The 13,039-nt window shown below is 36.0% G+C and overlaps 1 protein-coding gene across 6 annotated transcripts in view; it reads left to right on the forward strand.

Moving 5' to 3' along the window:
- The window catches only part of ZFAND4 (zinc finger AN1-type containing 4), an 80,175-nt gene extending 68,644 nt beyond the window's left edge, over nt 1-11,531 (forward strand). For all 6 annotated transcript variants that reach the window (XM_025989924.2, XM_025989971.2, XM_025989961.2 and 3 more), the window contains 4 exons: nt 1,390-2,562; nt 3,302-3,356; nt 9,132-9,249; nt 10,592-11,531. In XM_025989924.2, the coding sequence (XP_025845709.1) occupies nt 1,390-2,562; nt 3,302-3,356; nt 9,132-9,249; nt 10,592-10,727 (1,482 nt within the window). In that variant the 3' untranslated portion in view covers nt 10,728-11,531. The remainder of the gene's footprint in view (nt 1-1,389; nt 2,563-3,301; nt 3,357-9,131; nt 9,250-10,591) is intronic.
- The last annotated feature ends 1,508 nt before the right edge of the window (nt 11,532-13,039 follow it).

Genomic DNA, 13,039 nt, shown 5'->3' on the forward strand with positions numbered 1-13,039 from the left:
TTATGTTGTTAATGTGTATGGTGTTTTGGAGGATGCATGGAGAAACTTAGATTTAGGCAACCACTGTGAATCTCTACAGCCCAGAAGTCAAACCTTCATTTTCAAAGAATAGTTTTATTGATTAGAGAATTGAAGTTTGACAAGACAGTGGCCCCAGCAGCTACACTAGCCAGCATATCTTTCCAAGGTTCTTCTTTCTTCACAGCTTTAGCTCCTCTACTTCTTGCCTCTACTAGTGTCCACTAAGTTATCTGGCTCTTCTAATATATCTAGGTTGGAAGTGTTGTTTAGATCATCAGATGTTCTCTTCCATCCTGTTGCATGTTTCAGCTGTTACCTTGAAGGAGCTGAGGCTTCATATTCTTAATTTTTAAGTTTATCCAAAATATCATGAAATCAAAGATCATGAAATAAAAAAATCATGATCTTTCATGATTTCATGAAATCAAAGATCATGAAACCAAAAATCAAATCACTTTTATTAAAACTTACAATATTGAGGACACCTATATCACTCCCCAGTTTGCTAGGAAGACTCACAGTACTAGCACATAGTTGCAACCATGTCTAAGATTTATTGCAGCAAAAGAGTATGAAGTAAATTATCAAAGGAAAAGTCTCATGGTTCAAATCAAGGGGAAACTAAGGACAAGCTTCCCAGCATTCTTCCCCAGTAGAGTCTCATAGGACATGCTTTATTCCTCTATCAATGAATTGTGTCAATACAACTGTGAGATATTGTCTACTGAGGAAGTGTATTAGAGACTCTTTGCTCGGGAATTTTATGAGAGGCTGTTCTTGTAGACAGCATGTACCAAAATTCCAAACTCCCAGAAGGAAAGCTGGTATTTAGCATAAACCATATTGCTTGCACAAACAGGGTAGGTACTTTTCAGTTAGAGTGATAGGAACTCTTGAAATACAAGTTCCCAGAAGCTAGCCAAGGGCCAACCTCACAAGCAGGCCTTTGCAAAGGATGGCAGTTTGGGCCTGTTCACTATTTTCTGTAGTACATACATAGCCAACACTTACTCATCTATCTTACTAGGGAAAATTGTTGGGGACCTAGAATAGGTCAGCAGTATCGTATCTACTATAATGTTTTCTTTTCAGCAAAACTGACAAATAATCAGTAGGGAGGAAAATAAGTAAAATAAAATTCATGTTCTTTAACATTCTCAGGAAATCATCCTCAATGGAGAAAGCAAAATAAGCAGAATTCTTCTCAGTTGTAAGCTTAAGATTTTAATCTTCTAAGACATTTTTAATTGAAATTATCAAAATGCCAGTGTTATGTTAAATAACATTTTCTTCCTTCATTAATTTGTGTTAATGGGTAGACAGAATGACTGTGAGAAATTATATATTCACTTTTTTTTTTTTTTTTAGCCAAAGAAAGCTGTCAAGGTAAAACCTCATCCACCTATAGCTCCTCGACCTTCTAGTAGTTCCATGGCAGCTGCTCGCCACAGATTGTTAAAGGCTCTCCCCCACATTGGGCAGTCTTGTTTACCTTCTCCTGGGAATGCCTGTCTACCTGAAACTTCCAGCAATGGGGTTTCAAGTTTGGCAACTCTGCCCTCTGCTGATAGACCAATATCATCTATCACTAGCGATTTTCTTAAGGAAGATGATAACTGGGAGAGTAACACACCGTCTCATTCCAATAGTAGTATCAAACTACCACCTCAGATACCCCATATGGAATTAGAAAATGACAAAGAGCTTGCTGATTCTGTTCTCCATCTTGGATCATCCTTGCCTAGGCAGAAAAAACATCTTTCAGGAAATTTGTTGTCTAATAATGAAGATGACACTGTTTTATTTTCAACTTCAAAAGAATGCATAACTGAGGAATCACTTCTACCTGAAGTGGGCTCATTTGCTACATTTACAGAAGGAAACACTGATGAACAGAGCAGTGGCTTAGAAATCACACAGAAGGTAAATCCAGAGTTCTTACTCACTAATGATGATAAAGGGTTGAAAGCTGCAGAGCAGCATCTTAAACATGTTGCAAGAATGTTGAGTGGTGAATCAGTAGAAACTACAGTTCTCAACCACCGTGAATTAAGTCCTCACAAGAACAGACTCTTGTCACCTCTTCACTGTTCTACACCAATGTCACTCCATAATTCTCTGGTGAAATCACAAAGACAGCCCAAATGTTTTGAATCTGGGAATCTTCAATCTTCTGCATCACAGAATGTGCTTCAGTCATTGGATGTTCGAAATATAATGGATTCTTCTTTCTCTAGGACTACTCGCTTTCGAGCTGTTAAAGTCGATTCACCCGGGAAAAGATCTGATATTATTTCTAAAGTTGAGGCTCGAGATATCACAAAAATGGCTAACAAGGCTTCCAAAGAGCCTGTTGGTTGTGTAAATAATATAGGTTTTCTTACTTCGCTGGCCCGGAGTGCAAGCAGAGATAGCTTACAGAGCACACGTGGAGCAGGCAGGCTTCGGACCTCTGGAATCGGGCTGTCTACAAGCCAGCATTTTAAGGAGGAAAATCTTAGGAAAAATTCTCCCCAGTTAGAACCTACAGATTTTTTTCTAGTAAGTATTTACCTTTCAGTATGTTCTAATAGTTATCCTTAGAGTCATTCAACATATTTAAAGTTTGTTTTTTGTTTATCTAAGTAAGGAGGCCTAAGGTTGAATTCTTTACATAAGATTCTCTTAAAATGTTTATCTAGTTTGTAGAAAATATTTTTGACAGTTGAATTTTATTTTTTTTATTTTTATTTTTTTACTTTGACAGTTGAATTTTAAATAATGTTTTAGTCCTAAGTTGAGAACTGTAATTTGAAAGTAATTTTGTGTAAACAATTTATGATATATGCTATTTTTATTATTTTTTCCTAAATAAGAACTTTTATTTGCACTATCAAATTTTATTCTCTTAATGAAAAATATTAAGTACAATACTACTGAATGTGAGAATCAGATTCTAAGTTAGTTTGGTTAAAAATTTGATTAAATGAAAGCCCTACAGCATTTCCATAATAAAATACAACCATAAGAGATTCTTAACTATAGGAAGCAAACTAAGGGTTGCTGGAAAGGGGATGGGTGGGGGGATGGGGTAACTGGTGATGGGCATTAAGGAGAGCACTTGATGTAAATAAGCACTGGGTATTATATGCAACTAAATTCTACCCCTGAAACTAATAATACACTGTATGTTAACTAACTTGAATTTAAATAAAATCTTAAAAAAATACAAGTATCATGCTTAGTGATCTTTTCCTCTTCATTAGCTTACCTCTCTAGATGTTTTGTGTTTTTATTATAGTCTGCCCGTGGTATTGGAATGAATGGAAATAACACAGCAGCAGGGAAGAGAGTAGGTAAGCTGGCAGTAATTTTGAAAATATAAGCCTAACAATCATTTCATTATGCATATTGTTGTATTTTCAGAGAGAAATAAGAACACTCTTTGTGGTATGTATGGAGTAAACTCTCCCTAAACTTTGTTCCACTTAAGAAAATTTTTATGAGAAAATTTGTAGGACATATTTGAAGAATAAAACAAAAATTGAAATTGAGGTCTCTGTTGCCTGGGAAAAGATATGGTCTATGTGAAAAGACGAGAAGAATGAAGAATTAACATGTAGTTCCCAACCCTCTCAGTCACTGGCCACTCTGGAACCATGCTGGGCTGCTGGATGGGTTTGGTGAAAGTATCTAAAGAGGTATTTCTCAATATGATCCATTATCAAGGATGAACTCCTTCTGATGAACTGATTATTTCTGGATAAAAAAAAGGACAATCCTTGAATTAGCCCTTTCCAAAGCATAGTAGCAGAAGTGGCTATGACTTTAGCACTCCCTTCTACCAATAACGCCTTAAAAGTGCACTGGCTAATCCCTATTTCAAGGGAAGTAGTTGTTATCTTTTATGGTTTAATACCCAGACTAGGGATGAGAACTCATTACCAAAGATGTACCGTGTTTATAGCCCCGGGGTTCTCAAGAATACTTTATAGAAGTTATAAAATGGATGTGACAACCAATATAGTATATATTATGGTTATCCCATGATTTTTATCCTTTGAAGAGTTATTTAGGGTTTATTTTACACTGCTGCTATCTATATAAGGCCCAAAGTTTTAAAGTCTTACTATATCTACTTTTTTTTCAATTTTTTATTGTGGTAAATAGCCATAACAGAAAATTTACTGTCTTAACCATTTTTAAACATATAACTCCGTGGCATTAAGTACATTCGCATTATTGGGCAACCATCACCACCATTCATCTTTAGAACTCTTTTTATCTTGAAGAACTTGAAACTCTATACCCATTAACACTAACTCCTCAACCCCCCTCACCCCAGCCTCTAGCAGCCACCATTCTACTCTCTGTCTCAGTGATTTTAATTACTCTAAGTATCTTATATAAGTGGAATCATACAGCATTGTCTTTTTGTGTCTGGCTTACTTCACTTACCATAGTGTCCTCAAGGCTCATCTATGTTGTAGCGTGTGTTAGAATTTTCCATACTTTTTTAAGGCTAAATAATACTCCATTGTGTGTATATAAGCAGTTTGCTCATTCATGTATCTCTGAATGGAGATCTGTGTTTCTTCCACATTTTAGCTCTTGTGAATAATGCTGTTATGAACATGGGGCCCAAATATGTCTTTGAGACCTACCTTTTAATTCTTTTGAGTATGTACTCAAAAGTGAAATTGCTGGCTCATATTGGTAATTCTATTTTTAATTTTTTGAGGAACTGCCATGCAGTTTTCCATAGTGGCTGCACTATTTTTACATTACTACTAGCAATGTGCAAAATTTCCAGTTTCTCCACATTCTTACCAACACTTGTTATCTTCTGGGCTTTTCTTTGTTTTTGGTAATGGATATCCTAACATGTATGAGGTAGTATCTCGTGGTTTTGGTTTGTATTTCCCTGGTGATTAGTGATATTGGGTATATTTTTATGTGCTTAGTTATTTATACATCCTTGGAGAAATGTCTATTCAAATATTTTACCCATTTTTAGAAATTTTTTTTATTTATTTATGATAGTCACAGAGAGAGAGAGAGAAGAGAGGCAGAGACATAGGCAGAGGGAGAAGTAGGCTCCATGCACTGGGAGCCCGATGTGGGATTCAATGCCGGGTCTCCAGGATCGTGCCCTGGGCCAAAGGCAGGCGCCAATTCGCTGCGCCACCCAGGGATCCCTATTTTACCCATTTTTAAATTGGGTTATTTTGAGTTTTTGAGGTTAAGTTTTAGATATTTTACATATATTATGGATACTGATCCTTTATCAGATATATGATTGGCAAATATTTTCTTCCATTCTGTAGGTTGCCATTTCACTCTACTGACAGTCTTTATGGGCAGTAGTTTTTAATTTTCATGAAGTGCACTTTGTCTATTTTTTCCTTTGTTTGTGCATTTGATGTTGTGTCTAATAAGTTATTGCCAAATCCAATGTCATGAAGCTTTCCCACTATATTCTAGGAATTTTATAGTTTTAGGTCTTACAGGTTGGTCTTTGATACATTTTGAGTTAATTTTTTTAATGTATATACTTTTGTATGTGGTGTAATGTAAGGGTCCAACTTTATTCTTTCTCATGTGTTTATCCAGTTTTCCCAGTGCCATGGGCACCCTTATCAAAAACCTTTTGGAATATTACTCAGCCATTAGAAATGACAGATACCCACCATTTGCTTCGACGTGGATGGAACTGGAGGGTATTTCCTGAGTGAAATAAGTCAGTCGGAGAAGGACAAACATTATATGGTCTCATTCATTTGGAGAATATAAAAAATAGTGAAAGGGAATAAAGGGGAAAGGAGAAAAAATGAGTGGGAAATATCAGGGAGGGAGACAGAACATGAGAGACTCCTAACTCTGGGAAACGAACTAGGGGTGGTGGAAGGGGAGGTGGACGGGGGGTGAGGGTGAATGGGTGATGGGCACTGAGGGGGGCACTTGATGGGACGAGCACTGGGTGTTATTCTATATGTTGGCAAATTGAACAAATTGAATAAACAAATTGAATAAAAAATAAATTTATTAAAAAAACAAACAAAAAAACCTTTTGGCCCATTTATGTGGAGGTTTATTTCTGGGTTCTTTGTTGCCTGTCTTTATGCCAGTACCTCACTTTTTCTGTAATATATTTAACCCTAACTTGGGCTTTGGTGCTTTTTCACTTCTCTTCTCATTCTTTATCTGAAATTGCTGTTACTGAGGTCACCAAAGATGTCCACAGTTTCAAATCCAGTGGATGCTTCTGTATTCTTATCTTGTTTGGTTGTTGTTGCCCTCCTTCTTGAAATAGTTTCTTTTCCTTTGTTTCTCATCTTTTCATTTCTTCTTTTTTTCTTATTCTGGACTATTACATTGTTTTATTTTTTATTTTTTATTTTTTTCGATTTTATTTAGCTATTCATTTTTTAAATTTTTTTATTGGAGTTCAATTTGCCAACATATAGCGTAACACCCAGTGCTTATCCCGCCAAGTGCCCCCTTTGGTGCTCATCACCCAGTCACCCCAACCCCCTGCCCACTTCCCCTTCCACTACCCCTGTTCATTTCCCAGAGTTAGGTATCTCTCATATTTTGTCACCCTCACTGATATTTTCACTCATTGTCTCTCCTTTCCCTTTATTCCTTTTCATTAATTTTTATATTCCCCAAATGAATGAAACCATATAATGTTTCTCCTTTTCCAATTGACTTATTACACTCAGCATAATACCCTCCAGGTCCATCCACGTAGAAGCAAATGGTGGGTATTTGTAATTTCTAATGGCTGAATAATATTCCATTGTATACATAGACCACAGCTTCTTTATCCATTCATCTTTCGATGGACACCAAGGCTCCTTCCACAGTTTGGCTATTGTGGACATTGCTGCTATAAACATTGGGGTGCTGTGGACATTGCTGCTATAAACATCGGGGTACAGGTGTCCCGGTGTTTCACTGCATCTGTATCTTTGGGGTAAATCCCCAGCAGTGCAATTGCTGGGTCATAGGGCAGATCTATTTTTAACTCTGAGGAACCTCCACACGGTTTTCCAGAGTGGCTGTACCAGTTCACATTCCCACCAGCAGTGCAAGAGGGTTCCCCTTTCTCCGCATCCTCTCCAACATTAGTTGTTTCCTGTCTTGTTAATTTCCCCATTCTCACTGGTGTGAAGTGGTATCTCATTGTGGTTTTGCTAATACGTTGTTTTAGATTTTTGCTTTTTTTTTTTAAACCTGAGTTTTCTTCTTTTCACTTGTTTTACCCTTTACTTGTCCCCAGGTGTATACACTTTTTTGGTTGATTTCATTTAAGTCAAGGCATCAACTGCTACCTGCAGTGATCATCACCTGAACTAGAGTTGTGTAACTTGCTGCCATTTCCTTTCAGTAATAACTATATCATACTGAATTTGCTAAGTTCTTCCATGGTCTTCTTTGCTTTTAACTTACAGGGTCTCCCTTGAAATCTTATCCATCTTCATAGTTTAGTCATCATTTTTAGGCAAATGATTACCAAACTTGCATCTAGCATACTACTCTTTGCTTTGTTGGCTGTCTTCTGTTGGGTAATTATAGATCATTGTCTTAGATCAATTATTGGACTAGGAAATGCCAAACAAATGAGTTAATCCACATATCTTTAATCTTGTTTGGAAAAGCAACTTTTCACATTGGAATTATTTTGTTGACTTTTTCTTTGTTCATATGTCCAATGCACATTTGAGAGAAGGCTTCAGGGAGGAACTGATGATTGATGATATGGTCTTACAAGATGAGTAGAATTTTACTAGGTTGACAAGCTGGAATAGAGCATTTTAAAAGAGATTTCACCTGTAATGGGTCTGGTGCTTTATTGAGAGTGGGTATGATGTGGTAAATGACAGAAAATGGCTTTAGAAGTTAAAAAGGTATCATATTAGATGTATAAGACCCTGAATGCCAGTCTAGAGAAGAGTAGGAAACCTATATGCTAATGATGGGTCCTATCCTGGAGTGAGTAACTAATAAATGTTTTTTTCTGGTGGATAGAAGTGTATATGGGAGCCATTCTCATAGGCGAAGACTGCATTTGTATTTCTGTGCCAAATCATTCTTGTCACTACTGTGTTGTATGTTTCTGCACATTCACAAGAGTTCTTGAATGAAAAATGAAAAAAACATTAAGCAATTCCAAGGAAAGAAAAAAAATGAAAATATAACTACTGAACTAGGTTATTATTAACAGATTATTCCATTGGGGAAGAATATCCTAAATCTGAATTTCAAAGATAATAGCAATTAGATGAGTTTCCAGGGGATATCTGGTACTGTATGCCTTTCGTATGTGTCCTTTCAAATGCTTATCTAATTTTCATTTTTTAAGAAGTGGAAAGTACCTTATTATCTTGTTCTTGATAACTTGAAGAAAGTGCTTATTAACACAGTTGGTGCCCAGGCAACACTGGAAGTCATTCACTTAGTTGTTTTCAGTTTTGTTTCTACCATTAGGAGTCATTCAGTTAGTTTCCAATTTGGTTTACAGTTTTGGGCAAGATCTAGGAGAGTATTTGAGACTGGTAATGAAGCAGACTTAATGTTACTGAGTTTGTATATCCAGCACCCAATCTGGGTGGCAAAAGGTATAGCACCGCTTCACTGTAATTCCAATTTTTTGAACCACTGAAGGATTTTCAGAGACTTTTAGCTGCCAGGTAAACATTAAGCCCAGGCCTCCCAAACCTTTTTCGGTAGTGGGGTACCAGTACTGTTCCGACTCTACCACTTTTCTTCTCATTCCTTCATAAAAATGATTTTGATCCAGACATTTTTCTTGATTCTCTGTCAAAGATTTGTGTACTTTACAATTACTGATTGCTCTTGGACACAACCAGAAAAGTGCCAGTGTGTACAAAAGTCCTAAAAATATAAAAGTCTTAGTCATTAGAAGGCTACAGAATCTTTAAAAACAGAACAGTTTTGCATCTGTAGTTTATGTAAATAATTTCGGATATAAAAATAGCACAGATTGGTTTTTTATAGCAAGGAAGTTTCCTGGGACAGGCATTTGTTTTTTGTTTTGCTTAATACTATTTCACATTTAAAATATTGTGCCAGTTATTAATCAACATATGCTTTCTTTAAAACAGGAGAATGTACTCACCACCTCCCACCTGTGAAAGCCCCTATTCAAACAAAGAAGAAAGCAGCAAAGCATTGTTTCCTTTGTGGGAAGAAAACTGGACTGGCTACTAGCTACGAATGCAGGCAGGTTGGCTGGATGGAAGAGCTGAGATGCTCTCTTTGTGGTGACCCAGCATAGGGATACAACATAAAACATTCTTTAAATTGGCTATTCATCACATAATTAAGATGATCTTCAAATAGCAGCCCTCACTTGAGCTCCTAATTGGTTAAAGTAAAGAGAAAGTAGACAGCTCCTGAGTTTATAAATCATGAGATCTTGCCATTCAAGTTAGGAGACTACTTGGGAGAATGTACTTTCTTTGTCTTTTTTTTTCTTTCTTTGTCTTATGATAGATTTGCTTACTGGTTTTTGTTTGAATACAACTTGGAAGAACTCTTCCTCCAAGATTGTTTTAAATTGAACCAATTTTAACTATTCAAAACAGATGAATAGGGCAGCCCTGGTGGCTCAGCAGTTTGGCACCACCTTCAGCCCAGGGCCTGATCCTGGAGACATGGGATCGATTCCCCACATCGAGCTCCCTGCATGGAGACTGCTTCTCCCTCTGCCTGTGTCTCTGCCTCTCTCTCTCCTCTCTGTGTATTCTCATGAATAAATAAATAAAATTAAAAAAAAAAACCAGATGAATAATACATTCACAAAAAATAATGAACTTTCTCATAATTATTTCTTTTGTTAGCATTGATTAATATGCTCTGAGGACAGTGTCTACCCTTTGAGTCCAGGCATTAAAAGTAACTGCTGCTTTTTAGAGTACTTTCTATTCAAATAGAAACAGCTCATCTTGTTTGATAGAGATATATATATATATATATTTTTTTAAGATTATTTATTTATTTATTTATTTATTTATTTATTTATTTATTTATTTATTTAGAGAGGCAGAGACACAGGCAGAGGGAGAAGCAGGTTCCATGCAGGAAGCCCGATGTGGGACTCGATCCCGGGTCTCCAGGATCACGCTCCGGGCTGCAGGCAGCGCTAAACCGCTGCTGCTCTGATAGAGATATTTTTGAAATCCTTTCATGGCATAGTTAGGTTTATGTGCTTTTCTTTCCAGACTGAATATCTCACAAATTGAGTTCACCCAGGTTTACTAAATATGAGAGAAGCGATAAAAACATTTTTCAGTTTTTGCAATTTTACTACTTTATAAAGATCTGTATCTTTTTTCATTCGAAATAGAGTCTCTATTATAAACTCTCATATTCATGGACAGTTAACTTTTTCTTTTTGGGAATGCGTGTACTGGTTTATGAGCACCAGGAAAATGTAGCGCTGAAAATTGCTAAGAGAACCAGAGGGCTCCTGTTGGATACCTGAAGTCAAGCTCTAATTCTCCCAAAGAGATGAGCCTTTGTAGAAATGTGACTATTCACATGAACTTTTTTTGTGCTTTAGATGTGGAAACAACTTCTGTGCATCTCATCGCTATGCAGAAACTCACGGCTGCACCTATGATTACAAGAGTGCAGGGAGGAGATATTTACAGGAGGCAAATCCTGTGGTTAACGCACCCAAACTTCCAAAAATCTAGCTCCTGCTCTGCGCCTAGGAATCGTATTACAATGACAGAAGAAATATTGTTTAGACTGCATTATTTTTGTTCGACTCCCAAAAGATTTGCCAAATGACAAAAACATACAATGCATACTGTTGGAGAAAGAATGCTACTGTATTTGACATCTTTATCCTTTGGGGAATCAAAAGTTTTAAAAGTAGTTTTAAAAACTTTATAATGATTTAGCTTTGTTATTGCATGTCTTGTGTTAACTATTTTCTATTTGATACTGCAATTTAATAGACAAGTCTTCAAAAGATGCACTTTAGGAAGTTATCACTGACTATGTAACCAGCTTCCACATTGTACAGAAATGTGTTGTCCTGAAACGGCTCTACTCAAATCCACCACTTCTTTGAGGGGTGAGGGTTGGGAGGTGGGGATTTGTTTTTGTATTTTTTTTTAAATCCCATGTGTGAAAATTTATTGAATTTACTAGAAAGTTCCTTTTTATTTCAAGCTACTTTTTATAAAAAAGAACATTTCATGTCCCCCCTGTGGTTTTAACACATATATATTTCTTCCATATTCAGATTGGCATTCAGATACGTTCCATTCTATAAAACACATCATGTTAATCATACTATATATATTTCTTAAAATACTACTTTTTGAATGGTAGTTTGCAATAGAAAGGGTCTCAGTTGCCATTAAATACAGAATTCTAACTTTTCACTTTTTGAAAAATGGCTACATTTAAAACAAAATCTCACAGCTTGGTTTGTTTTTCTTTTGAGTGCTATTATTACCAGGAGAAATTCAAATAAATATTCAATTTCATTATAAGTTTGATTATTTACAATAATTTTATAAATAATTTAAAATTTTTAATTCAATTCAATTAATATATACTGTATTATTAGTTTCAGAGGTAGAATTCAGTGATTTATGAATTGTATATAATACCCAATGCTCATCACTTCCAAGTGTCCTCCTTAATGCCCATCACCCAGTTTGGTAAACTAAAAACTGAACTACTTGACACAAATATAAATATTTTCCTTAGTCTGTATAGCTCCCCTTAGAAAGTATACCATTAAATGTATCACTCTTCCACTAATATCTTTCCCACTTGTAAATATATAGTTCAGTACCCCCCTCTTTTATCAAGACAACATGTGCTTTAGACATTTAAAAATCCAAGAACTCTATTACATGGATAGGCTGCTGGAAAATGGACCAAAACATATTTATTCTATAATAAATATGAATGGTTAGGGTATTGATATGTGCTTAGCGCATGATGCTTTTTAAACCAAGACCATATGGGATCCCTGGGTGGCGCAGCGGTTTGGCGCCTGCCTTTGGCCCAGGGCGCGATCCTGGAGACCCGGGATCGAATCCCACGTCGGGCTCCCGGTGCATGGAGCCTGCTTCTCCCTCTGCCTGTGTCTCTGCCTCTCTCTCTATCTCTCTGTGACTATCATAAATAAATAAAAATTAAAAAATAAATAAATAAACCAAGACCATGTAGAAATAACTCTTGTTTTAAGTTTACCAAAGATTTTGGTCAAAGTTGAGTTTTTTATTGTTATTGTTTTACTAGTTCCTAAGTTACTGAGAGAGAAACCAGTTGAATTCAAGAAATATTATTACTGGAAAGCATTTCTTTATGCTTTAAATTCTTATAGGGATGGATCCTAATTTTAAAGATCTCAGATATATCTCTTCATCCCCAGTAATTATCAGAGTGCTTTGATGTAGACACTGGACACATTAGTTAATTAAATTACTTATACTGTACATCTTAACTGTGATGAAAAATGAAGGTGTTTATGTCGTTTCATATGCTAAACTAATTTTATGTGATAAAATTCAGTTTCTGGAATTTATTTTATTTTATTTTTTGTTGGGGGGAAGGAGAAAGAATCTTAACCAGGCTCCACACGGGGCCTAGAGCCCTACACAGGACTCGATCTCACAACTCTGAGATCATGACCTGAGGTAAAGTCAAGAGTTGGACGCTTAACCAACTGAGCCATCCAGGCACCCTCCGGATTTTATTTTTAAACAGTAAATATTTGGTTTTAGCAACATTAGAAGTTAAAATGTTTAACTTTTAGCTTTGTGAAATATTTTTCAAGTTAAGTTTAGTATATTTTAGTCATTCTAACGAGAATTTAAAATATATACTCAGATGTTTTAAAATTTTACCCATGTTGTTACTTGTGGAGGGATTTAATCATAATAGAGAATACAGGAATTAATTTCCTGGCATATGTTTAATGTGGTTTTAAGCCATCAGGATAAGTAATCCAATCTTCTTTCTAGTGGGGTTTTCCAAAATA

Source organism: Vulpes vulpes, chromosome 15 (assembly GCF_048418805.1).
Source record: "Vulpes vulpes isolate BD-2025 chromosome 15, VulVul3, whole genome shotgun sequence".
Lineage (NCBI taxonomy): Eukaryota > Metazoa > Chordata > Mammalia > Carnivora > Canidae > Vulpes > Vulpes vulpes.